We start from the raw sequence: 22,079 nt of genomic DNA, 5'->3' as shown, positions 1-22,079 counted from the left end.
TAGAACATTATTAATTACAGTTAAGAGCTTTTTATCACAGAATAAAATAAATGGCAGCTTTTTAAAAAACATATCAGCACATTTTAAAGTATGTACCTTGGAATATTGGTTTAAGGAGCATTATACAGAAAAAAGAAGTGTGATAAATGAGAAACACCAAATTTTTTTTTTTTTTTAGAGAAATTCTCAGAGCCTTTAATATGTATAGTTGGCCCTCTGTACCCTTGGGTTCTACTCTGTCTTACTGGGTTGCTATGAGCCAGAACTGACTCAACAGCACACAACAAAGACAATAGTAACATCATCATTAACCTCATTCTACAGCCAAGGAACAGAGTCAGAGAGCAGCCAATAACCTGCACTCCCAACAGTAAGCTATACTGAAATTCAATGCTTCCAGGCAGGAGGGAGGTTTAAGAGTATACAGCACACAAAAGATGGAAATGACCTAAAATGTCCATCAACAAATGAATGGATGAGCAAAATGTGGTACGTACATAAATGGATTACTACTCAGTCATAAAGAAAAATGAAGACCTGATACATGCCACAGCATAGATGAACCTTGAAAACATTATGCTGAGTAAAGTAAGTCAGACACAAAAGGACAAATACTGTATGATTGCACTTACAAGAAATATCTAGAACAGGGAAATGTATACAGACCTAAGGTTATTATTGGATGGTTACCAAGGGTGGATGGAAGGAAAGGGGGAAACTCACTGCTTAGGAAATGCTGAGCTTCAGTAAAAGTACAAACAGATGGTTGCACACATGATGAATATAATTAATGTCACTAAACTGTATATGTGAAAAATGTTGAAATGGCAAATGATTTGTTACATATTTACCATAATAAAAAATGAAAAAGAGGATATAGCACAGAGGAAATACTGAGCACCCATATAAATGATGTAGGGTTGCCCAGCAAAAAGTATAAACACTCATATGTTCTCCTCCAACTTGGCAATAGCTCCTAGGCCTGTTTTTCTTACAATGCAAGAAATGTGTATGCAAAAAAAAAAAAAAAAACTTCACATTATAAGGGCTGAGAGATTAATGAATGCCCATTGTACTCAGTCTGGCTGTTATTTGTCACTGCCTCGAGCAGCACCCATCTCAGAGCACAAGGACTAGAATGTAAGCTCCATGCAGGCAGGGATTGTTGTCTATCCTGTTCACTGATGTATCCTTAGATTTGGAACAGTGACTATTACAACATTGGTGATCAAAAATTTTTAGTGATCAGTCTGAGACCAGAAGAACTAGATGGTGCCCAGCTACAACCGATGACTGCCCTGACAGGGAACACAACAAAGAACCCCTGAGAGAGCAGGAGCAGTGGGATGCAGATCCCAAATTCTCATAAAAAGACCTGACTTAATGGTCTGACTGAGACTAGAATGACCCTGGAGGTCATGGTCCCCAGACCTTCTGTTAGCCCAAGACGGGAACCATCCCTAAAGCAACTCTTCAGACAGGGATTGGACTAGGCTGTGGGATAGAAAAGGATAATGGTGAAGAATGAGCTTCTTGAATCAAGTAGACACATGAGACTATGTTGGCATCTCCTGTCTGGAGGGGAAATGGGAGGGCAGAGGGGGTCAGAAGCTGGCCGAATGGACACGAAAGAAATAGAGAAGGGAAGGAGCGTGCTGTCTCATTAGGGGGAGAGCAATTAGGAGTATATAGCAAGGTGTTTATAAATTTTTGTATGAGAGTCCAACTTGATTTGTAAACTTCCACTTAAAGTGTAATAAAAATTAAAAAAATTTTAGTGAAGTTTGAGATGAGTGCCTTCTACTAAAAAACTGCATTATAATCACTCTCGTATCAATTCATAATACGTAAAATGATAAAATACACTTTTTTATAGGATAAACAGCTTTTAATCAAGGTCTTTGTCATTATCTTTTTCCAACACTTGCTTCTCTATACACATAGCAGGACGGTATCTCCCCAGTAACTTTCTTTTAAAGAATTAAAATTCAGCCAGCATTTTTTTTGAGATGTAGTAAGGAAGCAGCTGGCCCTGCCAAGGGCATGCCTGAGAGGGTTTATTAGGGGTTAAAAGCTCACAATAGTTCTAGCCATAGATTCAGAGAAGCCTTTAGAGGGCTCTGGCAGGAAGCAGTCACTACACTATGTAGATAACTGATACATAAAACATAGGACTTTTTTAAATGGGCTAGAGTCTATTACAATAGGAATATTACCGGTATTTTAAAAGGTAAGACTTTTCCTACTTGCCCTGTTAATTGTATTAATTTATTTGTTCAATAGAAAAGAATTTTAAAAAAAAAAAAACTTATCTGATTAAGCTTTAACACAGAACTATCAATTTACAATAAATACTGATGCTAGGGGATGTTAACGTACACTACAAGAATGAAACCAGAGAAATACAAGTTATGGGAAACTCTACAGGGTGATCTGATTTTTTTAATAAATAAATTGGAAGTGAAAAAAAACAAGATGGAGGGGGAACCTGTGATTTTAAAAGACCCAAAATATATTTTAAAGCAGTCAAAATTAAATTAGGGTGTTTAGGAAAGTGCACTGAAGTGGTAAGACTATAAAGAAAATAAAGAATTCATTACCACAAAAGTCAGTGGTTACTCTTGCGGGGCAGATAGGAGGGAGCAAAGGAAAGGTTCTAGGGTGACTTCACAGAGTCCTTGGGTGGTGCAAGAGATTAACATGCTCAGCTGGTAACCAAAAGATTAGAGGTTCAGGTCCACCCAGAGATGCCTCAAAAGAAACGTCTAGTGATCTATTTCCAAAAAATTAGCCACTTAAAAACCCTATGGAGCATAGTTCTACTCTAACACACATGGGGTCATCTTAAGTCAGAATGACTCGACAACAACTGGTGGTGGTGGTAGGGTGGCTCACAGGGTTCTATCTCCGGACATGGGTGTGGTTACACAGACGTTCAACTCACTCCCTTTCTTAGTTACCTAGTGCTGCTCTAACAGAAATACCACAAGTGGACGCTCTAACAAAGTTTAGGAGGCCAGAAGTCCAAATTCAGGGCACCAGCTCCAGGGGGGAAGGCTTTCTCTCTCTGTCGGCTCTGGGGGAAGATCCTTGTCATCGATCTTACCCTGGCATTCTCAGAGAGCTTCTCAGCACAAGGGCCCCAGTCCAAAGGTCATGCTCACTTCTTTCTTGGTGGTAATGAGGTTTCTATCTCTGCTTGCTTCTCTTTTTGTTTATCTCTTATAAAGATAAAAGGTGATACAGATCACACCCCAGGGAAACTCCCCTACACTGAATCAGGACTGTGACCTGAGCAAGGGTGTTGCATCCTAATCCTCTTTAACATAACCTAATCTTGCCTCATTAACCACAGGCAGAGATTAGGATTCACAACACGTAGGAAAATTACGTCAGATGACAAAATGGAGGACAACCACACAATACTGGGAATCATGGCCTAACAAAGTTGACACACACTTTGGGGGGGCATAATTCAATCCATAACACTCTCTAAACTATACATTTGTTTTATGTGCTTTTCTCCATTTATTTTGCATTTAATAATAAAAACTTGTTAAAAAGAAACGGGAGATGTGATAGAAGAAATTTTGGCAAAATGATGATAACTGCTAAAGCTGGACACATGGCAGTTTATTACACTGTTCTCTTTACTTTTGCATGTATTTAAAGTTTCCAGAATAAAAAATTTAAAATAGTTTTACTGTGTACTAATTGCCAGTTTCTGCCCAGAACAGCTCTCATTCTTATGGAGGAAACTGCCAAGTAAATCAACAATTACCACTCAGTTTGATAAGAGTAATGGAAGCTCAGAGGAGAGGCATGTCATTCAGTCCTGGGGTGGAGGGAAAGCTTTGCGTAGCAACTCCCAGGTCATGCAGAATAAGTAGGCATTAACAGGGGAAAAGTAAGAGAAAGATTTTCAGGCTAAGGGGAGAACACATAAAAGTCACAGAGAACTGCAAGTAGTTTGATGTTCTGGACAAGCTATGGAAGATATCTGCCATTTATATTCCCCCGATTCAAGAAGCCTCAGAATACCTGCCATGCCCATGGACCTCTCCTGTGGACTGCTTACCCACTGTTCACCTGCCTTTGCACCACGTAATCCTGTATGTTGGACCAGAGTTGTGCCTCTGACCACAGCCCATGGTTCCTGTCCCATGTACTATACCATGACTGGCTGACACAACAGAAACTCCCTTAAGGAGTTTGGATTTGAAACACACAGAGGGGGATATAGAGAGTAGAGAGGCAAAGAAAAAGAAAGTCACGAAGACAGGAGGCACTAAGTGAGGGACTTTAAAAAGCAAAGTCAAGAGGATGAGAGGAGATAATCAGTCAAAAGCAGAGTAAGTAGAAGAGAGAGAGGATGAGATGTAGGGTAAAGGACAAGTAGACTTGTTCGTTCTCCAGACTCCAGAGCGATGGCTTTAACCAAGACAGCATGAATGCTTTTCCAGTTTTCCATGGAACCTGAGCAGCTATAGAGGCTGTCCTGAGCTTTCTTATTGCCCTGTATAAACAAAAACCTGTTGTTGTCAATTCCAACTCACATAACCCTACAGGATAGAGTAGAACCCCGGCATGTGGTTTCTAAGACTGCCACATCTTTTTCCCATTAAGTGGCTGGTGGGTTTGAACTGTAGACCTTTTTGTTAGGTTAGCAGCGAAGTGCGTAACCACAGTACCACCAGGGCTCCTTATGGACAACTCATACTTGCCCTTTGATGTTATGTAAATCTGTCCTCACTTTGAAAGAATTGAACCAACCCCTATTCCAACAAATCCTTCATCACAATCACCTTTACTTCCTGCATGTGTGGCTTTTAAATCACTGAAAAATCTACAAGCCTTTTCTTACACTAAACAAACCCACTGTCAATGAGTCGACTGTGACTTGCAGTGACCCTAGAGGATAGAGCTGAACTGCCCCATAGGATTTCCAAAGCTGTAAATCTTTATGGAAACAGACTGCCACATCTTTCTCCCACAGAGCTGCTGGTGGTTTTGGTTAACAGCCAAATGCTTTAACCACTGCACTACCAGGGCTCCTTCTTGCACTGAAGTAAGGCTAAATAAGAATTGTTTTGTTTTGATATGCCCAAATGGGTTGCGTGAGTGAGCTAGCTTGATTATTTTCACCTTTGAAGCTCTGACGTCCTGTCACCAGATGGTTAGAGCCGTTATGAGGTATATCAGTCTAGAAGTCCATTCACTTTTCTTGTATGGATTCAACATCTGGTGTCCAGGCAGCTGGGCATCAAGTGTGTGGTACAGGCTCTGTCCTACATCTTAGTGGGGCAGGGGTGATTGGTGTAGGTACTAGTATCTGACTGCAGCAGGGGTCATGCTCTGAACAAGGCAGGGGGCTGAGAATCCTCCCCCAAGTGACTCTAAGGAAAGCGCACCCCTCTTCCCTAGAGCATACAGGTAGGTGGGTTCAGCAGACGGACCATGGGTACCCAATGCTTTTGGCTGTAAGGACTGGGAGGTACCAGTTATTCTTAGACCCCTGTCGTGGGTGGCTGGGTGACCTGAGTGGAACCACCAGTCCTTAGGCCCCTGATGTGGGTAGGTGAGGACCCTGTTTCATAGGCAAAGTAGTGTCCATTATCAAACACCGACCTCTCCACCACACAGCTGAAGCAGATGCAGTCTGCCAATTCTCATGAAATAGGCCCACACAGGTCCATGCAGGGGGGGAAAGGTATTCAAAGTCCACGGACCATTTATGCCTGGACAGGAGCTGCTTCTGTCTGGAACTCTCAGGTTAGTGGAGCTGGCAAATTATCTTTTCCCCCAGTTGTGAATTTATTCCTTCTCCAAAGCCGCGAGAATGGGTCTAGGCACTCAACAGGACCTATCTCAGGCCCAGGGAAATCAACAGCCTCTGAAGCCAGCTTAGGGGTGGGGGTGGGGGAGGGGACGCAGTAAAATATACGTAAGCTTTTGCCAAGAGCACCATTCTGCTCTGGTTCCGGAGGTGTGAGTAGGCTGTGTGGCTGGCTGCATCTCCCTGAGGAAACTGTGGCCAAATGCTGCTACCAGCCCTCCGCAGCTGCTTCCAGGAATGGTGCCTGAGGGATCCTGGTGATTCAGGTCCAGCAACTCCTCTTCACTTCTGAACTGTCTCTCTCTCCCCCTACCGCTTAGTCTGTTTTCTAACTTTGCCTTTGATGTTCAGGGCTCCTAGCTTGTCATAACATAATCCTCTCACTTGTTTTTTCGGGTCTTTGCTGTAAGAGGGATCGTGGGAAGCATCTGGCTATTCTGCCATCTTGGCCCCGCCTCTAAATAAGAATTGTATGTGCCTGTTCCAACTTACCTACAAATTCGACTTAAAGACATATTTGTTGGGGGACATCTAGGTAAACTGGCATAGCATAGTTTATAAAGAAAAATGTTCTACGTTCACTTTGGTAAGTACCATATGGGGTCTTAAAAGCTTGTGAGCAGCCATCTAAGATACATCTATTGGTCCCATCCCAAGTGGAGCAAAGGAGAATGAAGAAAACCAAAGACACTAGGAAAATATTAGCCCAAAGGACTAAAGGACCAAATGAACCAGAGACTCCACCAGCCTGAGACCAGAAGAACTAGATGGTGCCTGGCTGCCACCACTGACCACCCTGACAGGGAACACAACATAGAGTCCCAGATGGAGTGGGAGAAAAGTGTGAAGCAGAACTCAAATTCATGTAAAAAGACCAGAATTAATGGTGTGACAGAAACTGAAGAAACCCCCAAAACTATGGCCCCCAGATGTTCTGTTAACCTAGAACCGAAACCATTCCCAAAGCCCACTCTTCAGGCAAAGATTAAAAACCCCAATTCCGTCAAGTCGATTCCGACTCATAGCGACACTATAGGACTATAACACAAAAAATAACACACGCGAGGCATGTGCTTCTTAGTTCATTCAGATATATGAGACCAAATGGGTAGCTCCTGTCCAAAAGCAGGATGAGAAGGCAGGGAGGGGCAGGAACTGATTGAATGGACTCAGGGAACCCAGGGTGGGAAGGGGGAGTGTGCTGTCACATTGTGGGGATTGCAACCAATGTCACAAAACAATGTATATATAAATTTCTGAATGAGAAATTAATTAGAGCTGTAAACCTTCACTTACAGCAGTTAAAAAAAAGACACACTTAGGAACTAATATCGTTCATAACCTAAGGACTGCCTGTATCTCCATCTCTTGCAAACTTCAAGAGCCTATCATATCCACTCAGGTGGAAGCAGGTGAGGGAAGAGGAAGGGGCCAGTCATTGGGCTATGCAATAGCAGGGACTTGAAGGGGAGTCTGGCCCTGCCCAGGGGTTCGGACTTTATCCTAGGGTTGTTCACACACCTGCTTCAGGGGATCTCCAACACAAAGGGAAATGCTCTTATCCATTTATTACCTTCCATATGACAATGAGGTCTATAAGCTGGTTGGATTCTCTTCCTGCTTCTCAAAATGAGTCTTGAGTTTCCTCATATAAAACTGAGGCTGATCCTCACGAGGGGATATGAAGCATACAAAATGATGGTAATATATTTAGAGCTTCTCAGATGTCACCACACAATTCCAGAAAATACCATTATGTGCAACTTAAACATTATTTATAAAAAAAATCTAATGAATGAATGGTTGCTTGTTGTCCTGCTTCATAAAACACAAGTCAGGGATCATTCCTCTGCTGAAAAAATTCTGAGTTATTCTTGTTTGCCTACAGAATAAAATCTGTACAGCTTCAAGGATATTTGATATCTTCAGCTTCATTTCCTACTATATCCATTATCTACTTTTATTTATCAAACTTTTATGAAGTACCTAAACCATCTAGGGGTGCTAGTGCATGCTGCGAATGAGATTTAAAACAAAACAAAACTGTTCCAGTCCTCGAGGGTAGATGAATAACTAAATTCAATTCAGTGTGCTAAATTCAGGGAGGAGGTGACAGCTGAGATTTGAAAGGTGAGTAGGAGCTATTGGAATAAAGAAGTGAGAAAAAGCAAAGAGGAAAGGTACAGCTAAATATTCTGGAATGCAAAGAGAGGATTGTTGGGAGATGACACTGGGGCAGTAGGCACAGGACAGGACTCAAAAGGCAGGCAGGAAATATACAACATGCAGTTTTGCTGGGGCATGGAGAGAATGCAAAGGAGCTAACCTCAGAAAAGACAGGTTCTGGAAGGTATTTAATATTATGCTTAGGAGTGTAGTGGGGATTGTAAGCAACTGGAAGTGCTGGAAGTTTGTTGAGTAGATGAGTATGATCAGGTCTGTGCTTCAGGAAGATTAATCTAAAATCAAAATATTAAAAGAGAGGATGGGTGGAGAGAGAGAAACAATATTCAGGGTGGCTCTTTAGAATCTGCATTATAATAGCCAGCCAAATAAATACACCAGTGACAATTGTCAATGCCCTCCTGTCAAAGACCACCAGGAATTCACACCTATAGTTTACTGCTCCTTCCAACAATGGAAACCCATGTGTGTAGTAAAGAATAGCATTAATTTAATCCCCAAAATGTGGAGACTGATCCAGTCCTCACATTCCTACTTCTCCATCCTTATCGCCAGCTGCCCTTCCCCCCCCCACCCCCACACAGCACTTCTCTCTGAACCTAGCCACTGGAACTATTCAGAGCTCACAAGTTAAAAGGACACTGTCCTTCAGATGGGAAACCTTGGTGGCATAGTGGTTAAGCACAACAGCTGCTAACCAGAAAGTTGGCAGTTCAAATCTTCCAGGTGCTGCTTGGAAACTCTATGGGGCAGTTCTACTCTGTCCTATAGAATCACTAAGAGTCAGAGTTGACTCGATGGCAGTGGGTTTGGTTTTTTTGGATCCTTCAGATCAGGCTGCCAAACAGAAAGACACTAGCTGCAAGTTTGGGGAGTCCACATGACATCCCAACCATATGACTTGCTGGCCCAAATTTCAGACTGGTTTCCCACTACTCCTTCAGGATGCCAGCTGCAAGCTCAGGATTCCACGTGGCACCCTTACTTTCTGACCTCCTGGCTCCCACTGCCTCTTTGGGTTCAATAATTCACTGGAACGATTCACAGAGTAGATACCATACTTGTGGTGCAACAGTTAAATGCTTGGCTGCTAACCCAAAGTTCCGTGGTTCAAACCTACCAGCTGCTCTTTGGGAGAATGATGGGGCAGTCTGCTTTTGTAAAGATTACAGCCTTGAAAACCCTACAGGGCAATTCTACTCTGTGCTATAGGGTTACTATGAGCTGGAAACAACTTAACTTTGGCAATGGGTTTCATACCATACTTATGGCTACAGATTATACCCAAAAAAGATACAAATGAAGAGATCCCTAGGGCAAGATCTGGGAGGTTTCCCAACACAAAGCTTCCATATCTCAAGGAATGTGCTACCCTGCCAAGATCAGGTGTTCATATTAACCAGGAAGTTCTCTGTTCAGGGCTTCTGTCAGCCAGTCCTTAGTAATAGGCTAAATCATGCCTCCTGAGGCTAGTTGATATCAGCCTCCCAGGCGAGTCTTTTCTGGTCTGGCCAGCCCCTACTTATCAGCACAAAATTTTCAGGTTTGGCCTGAAAATCCCAGACCAAGGCACTCCAATTACTTCCAGGGTTATTTCTCCAGAGCCAAGGACTACTTACTTAGGCCCTTTACCCCACACCATGTCTCAGTAAGAGAATTTTAGAAAGAATTTATCGTAGGATTTTCTTTTGTATTAAGTGTTAAGTGATTCTGGAGAGAGTTCAAGGAAGTGTTTGTTCTGGATTAGATGCTGTTACAGACCAAAATCCAGTTACTATCAAGTCGATTCTAGCTCATGGCGACCCCACATGTGTCAGGGTAGAACTCTGCTCCATAGGGCTTTCAATGGCTGTGATCTTTCAGCGCCAGATCTTTCTTCCAAGGCAGCTCTGGGTGAATTTGAGCTGCCAACTTTTCGTTTAAACTGAGCACTTAACCATGTGCACCACCCAGGGACTCCAATCCACCTATAAGGTGGAAAAAAACTGATCAAAGCTAAAGCTGTGATTGGTAAAGGAGAAGCAGTCACTCATATTAGCCAGGATAGGGGGATGCCTGGTTATTTTATAGTTTGGACAATGTTCATATTTTTGTCTGCGTTTAGACATAATTACAAAGTGGTCTTGTTTTCATTTTGCTGTATCACAGTCACAGAGTGGCCTTGTCTGATGTTGATGTTCTGTGAAATTGTTTATGGGGAATTGCTGAAGAAAATGCCAAGCCTTAGCCAGTTCTCAGTATCAGGGACTGTTTTTTTCTTCCTCATACATTTTCATCTCAATTTTGCTGACCTTGCTTTGGAGTCCTTGGAGCTTGATGGTAAAATTCACTCCAAATTCCTAATTCCTTCATTTTGTTGTGGGTTTTTGTTTGCTTTTCCTAGGTGGCGGAGGGCAGCTATGTACAAGTCAGTGAACCACATTTTGCTGTATTTTTCCCAGATTGTCCACTTGTAAAAAGAGAAAAATGCAGTTCTATTTGCCAGTTATCTGCATTGCTGGAAAATGTTAAGTCTGCAGAGCATTTCATATTCTTCAGAAGTGCCACATAAATACAGAATATTGACTTTCATAAGAGCTAAGTGTTTGTGCCAGCGAGTTAAGAAAAGAAGGCAGTTTCTGGGAAGCCTCACAAGGCAGCTCCCCCCACACTATAACTCATTTAGGAAGTGAGTACCAACATTTCTGGAATTTGTAGCAATGCAAGTATCTGACATTAAATAATTCTTTTACTTAGTTTCCCAGACTCTCCATACTACACCCTCTTAATCCTCCTTCAAGATAGGAGTGATTCTTCTCACTCCTACCCACCCACCCCTCCCCCCACATAAAGGCTAGTCTCCCTCTTTCCTCACACTACAACATAAAAAAATTGACACCTAAAAAAAAAAATTAACACCTACCTAAGACACCAGTACTATAACCAGTACTAAAGCTTTACATTAATGATACATGATTTTTTTTTACCATTATTAGATCATAAATCAGAAGCATAAAGAAAAGAGCGATGTGAGTGTAGATGATAAAACCCCTTTCCATGATGTTCAGCCAGTTACCACAAAATGCTCTTAACACAGGAATACAAATTTTAACATACAGTGCTGTTGGGAGGTCTCCAAATACATACACACACCTGAAGGAATCAGCTCATGCAATTTTGGAGGCTGGCAAGTCCAAAATCTGTAGGACAAACAACAGGCTGGAAATTCCAACACTCTTGTGTCTTAAAGTAGTAGGCCAGGGGCTGGAAATTCTGGCATGATATCTATGTTGCAGTCTTGAAGCAGGATCCTTTCCCCGTGGGAAGTCTCAATTTTTACTCTGAAGGCTTTCAACTGATTTGATGAAGCCCACCCACGTGATGGAGGGTAATCTGCTTTACTTAAGGTCAACTGATTTAAGTGTTAAACCAAAAAAACAAAAACCAAACCCATTGCCGTCGAGTTAACTCCAACTTCATAGACTGATGTTTGACCTAGCCTGATGTTTGACCAAACAACTGGCACCATAACCTAGCCAAGTTGACACATAAAATTATCACAAATGGCAACAGTTTGTCAAAAGTATGCAGAACCATAATGTTATGCTTTATGCAGCAAGCTACAGAATGATGTAAAAACCATCATACAATTTGTCTTCTAAAAAAGTTATTTCCTACTGACTAAAGTCTAAACTTTTTAGCAAGGCACCCAAGGCCCTCTGACATTTGGCCCCATCCAACATTTTCAGCCTCATCTCCAACTATATCATCTCTTCTTGTTACTTTACCTGTCACACTTAAGAATTAACTAACCATTCTCCCAATGAGCCAGGTCGGATGATCTCATGCCTCCTTTCTCTCCTTAGTATTTGTTGCTATCCTGGCATCTCTTTTCTCCGTTCTCCTGTTTCTCCAGTCAAGATCCTATTAATCTTCAAGTCCAGCTCAAATCCCCCCTTTTTTTTTTTTTATTGTGCTTTAAGTGAAAGTTTACAAATCAAGTCAGTCACTCATACAAAAACTTATACACCTTGCTATGTACTCCTAGCTGCTCTCGCCCTGAGAGCATTCCTCCTCTCCACCCTGTATTCCCCGTGTCCATTCAACCAGCTCCTGTCCCCCTCTGCCTTCTCTTCTCACCTCCAGAAAGGAGTTGCCCACATAGTCTCATGTGTCTATTTGAGCCAGGAAGCTCACTCCTCACTAGTATCATTTTCTGTCTTATAGTCCAGGCCAATCCCTGTCTGAAGAGTTGGCTTTGGGAATGGTTCCAGTTTTGGACTCATAGAGGGCCCGGGGACCATAACCTCCAGGGTCCTCCAGTCTCAATGCGATCGTTAAGTCTGGTCTTTTTATGATAATTTGAGGTCTACATCCCACTGTTCTCCTGCTCCATCAGGGATTTTCTGTCCTGTTCCCTGTCAGGGCAGTCATTGGTGGTAGCTGGGCATCATCTAGTTCTTCCAGTCTCAGGCTGATGTAGTCTGTGGCCCTTTCTGTCTCTTGGGCTCACATTTACCTTGTTTCTTTGGTGTTCTTCATTCTTTGATAACGATACATGATTTCAAGGTCTGTGTTTGTGAGGATTCTCTTGTTCAACAAATATTTCTTGAGCTCCAACTATGTTATTTGTACAGTACCAGGCCCTTGGTGCTACACTGGTAAACAAACAGCCAGAATCTTTGCAATTATGGAGATTATATGTGTATAGGGGTAGTGGGGAGAGATAGGCAATAAACAGAATAAGTTAAAAAAAAAATTAAGTGGGAAAGGAGGTTGAGGAATAGGAGGAGTTACGATTTTAAATAGGATGATCACTGATGACCTCACTGAGACGTGACAATTGAGCAGACATACAGGAGGAGGAGCATTTTGCAGGACGAACATCCTGGCAGAGAGGATAGCCAGTGGGAAAACATTAAGGCTCTCATGTTCAAGGAATAGTGAGGAGGCCAGACTGGCTGGAGCACAAGGAATTATGTTAGAGAGGTAACAGGGCCTGCAGGCCATCATAAGGTTTTGGAAATTGCTCTAAGTGAAACGGAGCCATCAGAGAGTTTTGAGCAGAGAGATGAGATAGACTACAAAGGGGCAAGGGCAGAAGCAGGGGGATCAGTAAGGAGGGTACCACAATTATCCAGACAGTGATAACAAAGTCTGAATGAGGGTGACAGAAGTGGGATTAGCAAGATGAGGTAAGAATCTGGATGTACAGTAAAACCTGTGAGATGTGGAACTCAACAGGACTACTTTGTTTTTCCAAGTTTCACAAGTTTTCCACCTTTGATAGGGTACAGTCTAACCACTTTTCTATCACTCTCTATTAGCGGAAAATATTTGAGTTTCTCTTCTCTTACAGGGTTCCACCTTACACAGGTTCCAGCTTTCACAGGTTTTACAGTATTTTGAAGATTAAGTCAAAAGGAGTTGCTTATTAATAGGCTGTAGCTATGACATAAAGAGAGGAGTTGAGGATGACTCCAAAAACTCTGCTCAGAGGAGGATGGACTTTCCATTAAGGGAGATGGAAAAGACTAGGTATAAGGGAAAGGAGGAGGAGATGAGTTAGTTTTAAACATCTCCATCTTAATATTCAACAGGCAGTTGAATACAGAAGTATAGATTTCAGGAGAGATGTGCAAGCAGGAGATAAATTTGGCAGTTATCTCAGTGCCTAAGCCAGGAGTCTAGATAAGGTCATCAAGGAAATGAAAACACATAAAGAAAAGCCCCAAAGACTGAGCCCTGGGAACTCCCACATTAAGAAATCAGGAAGAAGAGGAGAAACCAGCAAAGAATAATGAAAACAAAAATCCATTAGGTCAGAAAAAAACCGAGTGAGGGTGCCATCCTGGGAACCACGTGAGGAAAACACTCCAAGGAAAATGGAGTGATCACCGGGCCAAAGGCTGCTGGGGATCAATTAAAGTAAGGATCAAGAATCGATCACTTGATTTAGCAACCCCAAGATCTTCGATGAACTTACTTAAGTACAATTTTGGTGGAGTGGTGGGACAAAAACTTGGTTAGAGAAAGTTTAAGAGGAAAGAGATTAATTGGAGATGGCAGCTTTCTAAGAATTTTGCTACAAATGAGAAGTGGAGTAGTAGCACAGGGGTAGGGACAGGTGTCAAGAGAAGGTTTTATTGTTTTGGGGCTTTTTTGTTTTGTTTTTTGTTTTTAAGAGAAATAACAGCATCATGTTTGTATGATGAGCATAGGGCTTGAAACTAAAATCACAATTCTTATGTTTTCTGTTTCCCAAGTACGCTGCTTTATTTATCAACAGAGTTGGAGCTATACCTACTTGCTTGATTCATTCAATGAACTATTCAGCATCTACTGTCTTAGTCATCTTGTGCCGTTATGACAGAAATATCACAAGTGGATGGCTTTAACAAACAGAAATTTATTCTCTCACAGTCTAGGAAGCTAGAAGTCCAAATTCAGGGTGCCAGCTCCAGGGGAAGGCTTTCTCTGTTGGCTCTGGTGGAAGGTCCTTGTCATCAATCTTCCCAGGGTGGGGAGCTTCTCAGGCGCAAGGACCCTGGGTCCAAAGGATGTGCCCTGCTCCCGGTGCTACCTCCTTGGTGGTATGAAGTCCCCATGTCTCTCTGTTGTTTCTTTTATATCTCAAAAGAGACTGGCTCAAGACACACTCCAATTTTGTAGATTGAGTCCTGCCTCATTAACATAACTGTCAATAATTCCACCTCATCAACATATAGAGACAGAATTTACAACACGTAGGAAAATCACATCAGATGACAAAATGGTGGACAATCACACAATACTGGGAATCGTGGTCTAGCCAAATTGATACATATATTTTTGGGGGACACAATTCAATCCATGACATCTATCATACACAAATGTGATCCCTGGGGGCACAGTGGTTAAAGTGCTCAGATGCTAACCCAAAGATCCATGCTTAGAAACCACCAGCTGCTCCATGGGAGAAAGACGTGGCAGTCTGCTTTCGTAAAGACTTACAGCCTTAGAAACCCAATGGTGCAGTTCAACTCTGTCCTATAGGGTCGCTACGAGCAATGCTTCAAACCAGTTCTTCCTGGTTAAAAAAAATCACATCTGAGGAAGCAACACCGGAACAGACTTGAATTTTGTAAATTTGGGTGAACCAGAACCATAACCAGAATGGAAAAAAATCACAGGTCAGAGCCCTGCTAGAAACTTAATCTCCCTTTTAGAAAAAAGGGCAGTGTACGTGTTGCACAGCAACCAAATCTTTTGCCCATGGGATTTTGTGCAGAAATAATGGTGCCCTGCTCAAAGATGGTGGCCGACCATGCCACTTTGAATGTGTGTCACTTTCCTCAGTCCTGCCAATAATCCAATCTCATGCATTTGGCTCCTGAAAGGACTCACTACAGAACACCTCTTCCGAGTCTCTCATTCATGGGCTTCAACCTGTAATTTTTCCCATTCTTGTTGTGATTCCAGATCACCTAAATTTTTAAAGGTTGGGTCTGCTCCAGTTTTACTTAATTGGCCATGACTGAACTAGTTCAAAGCCCTGGCTATGAGCTGGAATTAACAGCAACAGGTTTGGTTTCACTTTGGCTGCTAACTGAAAGGCTGGTGGTTCAAACCCACCCAGCAGATCCTCAGGAGAAATACATGGTAATCTGCTCCCATAAAGATTACAGCCTAGAAAACCGTATGAGGTAGTTTTACTCTGTCACATGGGGTCGCTATGATTCAAATTGACCGGACAGCAACTAGCAACATCATCATACACAAATTAATATAACCAAATCAGAAGAAATGAATTCTATACAAAAATGAGTCTAATTGAGTTTTCAGTTTCTGAATATGTAAAGCTTCTAACTACAAAATTGATTTATTTCTAAAAGAGCTCTTTTAAATTATCTTTTCCTATAATCCTACTACATAACAGGGAATTAGGTTAAAATGACATGGTATGATCTACTTGTCAAACAACTGCAATGGTCAAATATTCAAAATGCCCTTTCAACAAATTTATATGATTACAGCCAAAGAGTTTAAAGATCAATTCATTTATGTAACCCAAATATTTTAAAAGATGGTATTAAGCTTTCTGTAAAAGTATCCCTGCATTTAAATTGAGTCAAGTGTTCCTTTAGACAAGATTAATTTTCTTTACTTTTTACTGAATTGCTCATTTAGTTCCTTTGAAAAAGACATCAGATATAAGGGATTTTTGCATAATTGGCCATCTGTTTCAAGGTAATCATAGTAGACTGCACCCTGCCTTGCTATCATTTAAATCTTAAGTGATTCATAAGCTTCATTAGCTTCCTCCTTCAGGGACCATGGAATAGTTGTAATCCACGATTGTCAGTATCTCAAGAGCACCTTTTTGAAGCAATAAACATTTCTGTGTTTGAGTCTGAGGCTTTAATTGAAAACACCATTGTCTAAGCAAAAAGAATTTTGAAGTTTTTCCAGATTTGTATAAGGAATTTGAATGCTTATAGCCATCTCTCTAGAGAAAAGGCAGATCCATTTATGAGTTAACTGTGTATTCAATCCTACTAATGAGAGGGGAAAAAACTTTGTTTTGACCCCACTGATATCTCAAAAATTATTTACACCACTATGCACTTTGCTGGGGGAATAAGATGGGAAATGAGACCTCACTGATGTGTATTTTATTTTAGTAAATTATTGCTGTTTCAGAATTAACTACTTAGTTACTTATGACATACTGTACTATGATGACCAAAACTTTATCCTGGATATACTTATTAACTCTTTTTAATCCACATGGAAAACTTGCGTTAATATTGGTTTTATACATAAACATACACATATTATATACAATAAAAATTACTTATGAGCTTTGATATAGCACATCAAAATACATTGTTTATTATCTTGGAATTTTATCTTGCAAGTCAGTGCACTGAAAGCTGAAAATATTGAACACAGCTTCCGAGCTATTGCTCAGAGACTCTGGAAAACTTGGGAAACAATACAGATTCATAGATTTTGGAGTCAGAAAAAAAAAAAAACCCAGGTTTGAATCCAGGCTCTGCCACTTACTACAGGTAATTCGGGGGGGGCGGATGCTCTGAACCTGAAAGCCTCAGTTTTCTCTCTGTAAAACAGGGATATTAGACTGAGAGAAGTTAAGAAGCTTGTCTGAAGCAAAACAGGTAGTGTCATGGATTGAATTGCATCCCCCCAAAATATCTGTCAACTTAGCTAGGCCATGATTCTTAGTATTGTGTACTGTCCACCATTTTATGTGATTTTCCTATATGTTGTAAATCCTATCAGTATGATGTAATAGCAGCAGTTATATGGATGAAGTCTACAAGAGTAGGTGGTGTCTTAAACCAATGTCTTTTGAAATATAAAAGAGAAAAGCGAGCAGAGAGATGTGGGGACCTCATACTACCAAGAAAGCAGTGCCGGGAGCAGAGAACGTCCTTTGGACCTGAAGTTCCTGTGCTGAGATGCTCCCAGACCAAGGAAAGACTGAAGACAAGGACCTTCCTCCAGAGTGGACAGAGAAAGCCTTCCCCTGGAGCTGAAGCCCTGAGTTGGGACTTTTAGCCTACTGGACTGTGAGAGAATAAACTTCTCTTCGTTAAAGCCATCCACTTGTGGTATTTCTGTTATAGCAGGGCTAGATGACTAAGACAGGTACTAAGTGGTAAAGCCTAGATTCTCAAGTTTATTAGTCACCAAGCCCTGCGGCTAGTTCCCTAATGACGACCTGCCCACCTACCTACCCTAGAGAAGATCAAAAGGAAATTTTTTCAGTGAAAGTTTTTTGAGATTGCAAGGTCCTGTATAGGGTCGCTATGAGTCGGAATCAACTCCACTGTAACAAACGTAATGTATTATTTTTACTTACTACTATATATCAATATAAGTAATTCGTAAAATGGGTTTGTGCTTTGCCCTTTAGTGCCTGAGAACCCTGAAAGAACAACTATTACACTTCTAGCTCTCTTTCATCTCTTCTTGGAATTTTGCCTTGACCTCAATTTCACTTGAACAAACCTGATAAACAACATTAAAGAACAGAAATCTAAATGCTGCTATGTGCCACTCACTGAAAGGAGGGTTACTGCATGCCTGGCAGGCCAGGGCAATACAATCTTGTGCTTTTCCTAGAAATAAAAGACAAAACATTTTCTTGGGCTAACTTCTCACACATAAATTTGCAGTTCACTTGGGTACACGTAAAGTGGTCACATAAACGTCCACACTGAGGAAGCATAAACGTGCTTTCGAGATCACGCCCATTGCCAAGCACTAACGCATGCGTTCAATCTAATTAAAGAAAATTTCTGTCCCTTTTCAAGGGTATGATGTAAAATTTAGAGCTGATTTCCCCCATGAGAATTTTGTTAATTAGTCTCAGGTAGTTAAGTATATCAACTATCCACCCTTGGAATAATAAACTTCTTGGAAATAACCACCAAAGGGTTTCTGGTGTCGATACCGGAAATGGTAGATGAGGAGCAAAGTGGGCCTCGGTTTGATATCATCTGGAAGGCACTTTGATTTTTCCCTCTTACTCTGGGGCGATGCCAAGCGCAACCCCCTTACTCCTGCGGAAGAAACAGGAGAGTAAAGTCCAGATTGGGGAGGGCGTTGATTGCTCACAACCTGCCCGGCTGAATCCCGGCCTCAGAGAGCAAACTCAGACGCAAGAGGAAGAAAGGTCGCCCCTGGTTTCCCAGAGGCCGGATCTCCGAGCATGAGGGTGTGACTCGCCCTCTCTTCCCACTGCCCCCTGGGAAGTTCTCGACCGACTCCACCCGCATCCGATTTCGGGCTCCGGGAGGCACCGCCCAAACTCCCCAGGCCACAACCGAAGCCGACGCGGCGTGTCCGACAGGCAGGGAGAGGGAGCGGAGGCTGCACACCCGGCCCCTTACCTCCGACGGCGAAATCTCAAAGGCGCCCGCGATCTTGGCATAGAGCTCCTGGATGCTGGAGAAACCCTCAACTCTGCCTGTGGCGCTGCCGTGCGCCAGCTGCGTGTGGAAAACCAGCCTGCGTACGGGAACCTGGTCCGGGAGACTCCCGCCGCCCGCCCCCGGCTGCTCGCTCTCCACCAGCTGGGCAGTCTCCTTGGCTTTGGCTTTCTTCTTTCTCAGCAGCCCCAGGGGCATCTTGCCGGATTGAAGGAGCGGGATCACCTGTGCTGCGACCGCCTTCTCCTCCGCCCGGCGCTACGGACTTTGCGCTCCTGGCCTGGGGCCTCCGCGCAGGTAAAGGCCGCCGCCCGGCCAATGGCAGAGGCGCTTCCGCCTGGCAGCGCCCGTTCGGGGCTCCTTCCTCCACCCGGAGGACCCAGAGCAGCCGTCCGCCCTCCCTCGGAAAAGAAGGAAAGGTGGGCACAGTTCCGCACCTCCCAGCTTCTTTCTTTAAAAAATGTTTCCATTTCCGTAAGGGCCTCGGGATGCTGAAGCTACAAAACACACGTCTCAGAAAACAAACAAGCACTTCTGGTGCTTTTCATAAATTCATGAGGCACGCATGTTTCGGCCGGAGACCTTCCTGTCTGTACAGTACGTCTAGGCCAATGGGGATAGGGATTTAAGTAGAAGTCAGCCTTCATCTGCTGTCTCTGCGCCTTACACCCTGTAGGGCAGAATTGGAGGGAAAAGTCACATAATCTTGAGATTGCTGCCACATTAACTTTATGGTGAGCACCCTCAGCTAGGCCTTCAACACCTCTCAGTAATCCTTCTCCCCGCCCCCTCGCAGCTTTTTCTCCTAAACCGTTCCGCAGTCTCCCAGAGCCCTTTGCCCCACCTCCGCCCTTCTCTGTCTCCGGAGAACCCTGACTCTATGGAAAAGATGGAGGCCATTATGTGTGAATTGTGAGTCCCTTAATACCCAACTCCTTGTCCGTAACTCCAAGGAGCCCTGGTGGAACAGTGGTTAAAGCGATAGACTGCTAAGTTCTGTGATTCAAAACCACCAGAGGATCCGGGGAAGAACGATGTGGCAGTCCGCGTCCACAGAGATTTATAGCCTTGGAAACCCTATGGGGTCACTATGAGTCGGAATCGAGTCCGCGGCAGTGAGTTTGGTTTGTTTTTGGTGTCTGTAACTCCTTCCAGCTCCTTTCCCCAAACTCCCAAGAAATCTCTTTTCTTTTGGCCTTTGGTATGATCTCCTTCGCCCCTCTTCAGGGATCTCTATTTTTAAACTACTTGTTGACTCTTCCTCTTTTCCACATGATGCCACTGGGGGTCCACAAATTCAAACATCTTTGACTCGAGGTGGTTCCCTCTAGCTACATTTCCTCAACAAAGCAAAACAGTCTCCAATTGCTGTAGTTCCTAGCTTCCCTTTACTCTTAGACTCACTGTGATCAGAAGTTGCTCTGATTATGGTCAGCACTTTTTAATCACCAAATAAATAATTTTTTCAGTCCGTATTTTACTTGGCATTTAACAACATCTATCTCTGTGGACCATTTCGTTCTTCTTAAACTTTGTCTCTTTTGGCTTCCTTTCCTCCCACCCCACCCACCTTGCCAACTGGTTCTCCAGAAATTGTGTTCCCCAAGGCTATTTTTCCTTGCCTCCTCCTTTTTCTGTCTGCTGTCCTTGAATGATCACATTTACTGTCTCGGATTCAACAAATGTTGACTACCAAATTTATATCTCCGGTTCAGTCCACTAGAAAGGCAATGTACAAAGCAGAGCTCATCATTGCCCCTAAACATTTTGGGGCGGGGGGGGCAGGGGGGAGAACTCCTGCTTTCAGTAAATAGGACTACCATGCACTCAATGGCCCAGACCACACACCTGTGAATCATCATACCGTGCTTCCTTTTCCTTCACCTCTCACATCAGTTCAGTCCTGAAAAATCTTTATCAAATTAAGGTTAGCAGCTATACTTAGGAGAGAAGTCTGAATTCTTAGGATAACTCTTTAAACGTTGTGTTTTATATTTCTATGACTTAAAAAATATAAATACATACATATATATAAACATTCTGGAACATCTGGGTGACTACCTGATGATGGAATACTGCCTCAGGATCTCAGGACTAGAAATTGCTATTGTGTTTATCATTGCTATGGCACCAAATACTTTTATTGTCTTGGGTTAATGAAGGCCAGATAACTTCACAATGAATTGTATGAATAAAGAACTCAAAGAAGTTTGAAGAGAAGTAAAAGAATAAATCATAGCATCATGGCAGGGCTACCACTAGCATATAGGGCACCTTTATGCAAATTAGGAAAAAGCACCCGCTCAAAGTAAATGATGTAAAAACAGGTGTACCAATCTGGGTAGGTGCAGCATCTTGCTAGGCTGCATGGCTTGGTAAGTTTCTCGAGCCAGACTTAACTCCCACTTATCCCCTGAGATAGGCACCTTTGGCAGTGTACAGACTGCCTAGCACCCTAGATAGAGTCAAATGCAAAAGAAGCTGAGTCATGATTATCTGTCAGTACCAGTTTCACGTACAAGAGGCAATTTAGATTCAGCTAAACGTCATTTGGAGTCCCTGGGTGGTACAAACAGTTAACACCCTCAGCTACTAACCAAAAGGTTGGAAGTTCCAGTCCACCCAGAGGCACCTTAGAAGAAAGACCTGGCAATCTACTTCCAGAAAATCATCTGTTGAAAACCCTGCAGTTCTACTCTGACACACATGAGGTTGCCATGAATCAGAATGGACTTGACAGCAACTAGTGTCAGCAGCTGGTGGTGATGGAAACATCATCTGCTGTATTAAAATAATGTTCATTTGAATTGTATTCACTTTAGTTTTATTGAATTTTTTTGTTTGTTTTATGATTGTAGAAGACCTTTTGTACCTAGATTTGTTTGTACATATTTAATAAACCTTTCGAGGAAAATAATTTGTAAACCCTAAGAGCCTGTGTGTTGTAATGAGTTAATTGCTTAATATGGCCCTTTTAGCCACCAGGTCTTTGTGACTCACACACAGTGATTAAGTGGGACTATGCAAATAAGGCATATGGGACCTGTGATGGTTGGGGTTATGTGTCAACTTGGTTTGGCCATGATTCCCAGTATTGTGTTGTTGTCCTCCATTTTATGTGTTGTGGATTCTGACCTCTG

At 42.5% G+C, this 22,079-nt stretch overlaps 1 protein-coding gene across 1 annotated transcript in view; it reads right to left on the bottom strand.

Moving 5' to 3' along the window:
* Positions 1-19,652, bottom strand: part of GIPC2 (GIPC PDZ domain containing family member 2) — a 104,307-nt gene extending 84,655 nt beyond the window's left edge. The window contains exon 1 of the mRNA XM_049879589.1: positions 18,901-19,652. Coding sequence (XP_049735546.1) covers positions 18,901-19,137 — 237 coding nt within the window. The 5' untranslated portion in view covers positions 19,138-19,652. The remainder of the gene's footprint in view (positions 1-18,900) is intronic.
* Between the last annotated feature and the right edge of the window lie 2,427 nt (positions 19,653-22,079).

This window comes from Elephas maximus, chromosome 3 (assembly GCF_024166365.1).
Source record: "Elephas maximus indicus isolate mEleMax1 chromosome 3, mEleMax1 primary haplotype, whole genome shotgun sequence".
NCBI classification, from domain to species: Eukaryota; Metazoa; Chordata; class Mammalia; order Proboscidea; family Elephantidae; genus Elephas; species Elephas maximus.
The sequence above is the reverse complement of the archived record's forward strand: the minus strand, read 5'-3'. Positions and strand labels throughout refer to the sequence as shown.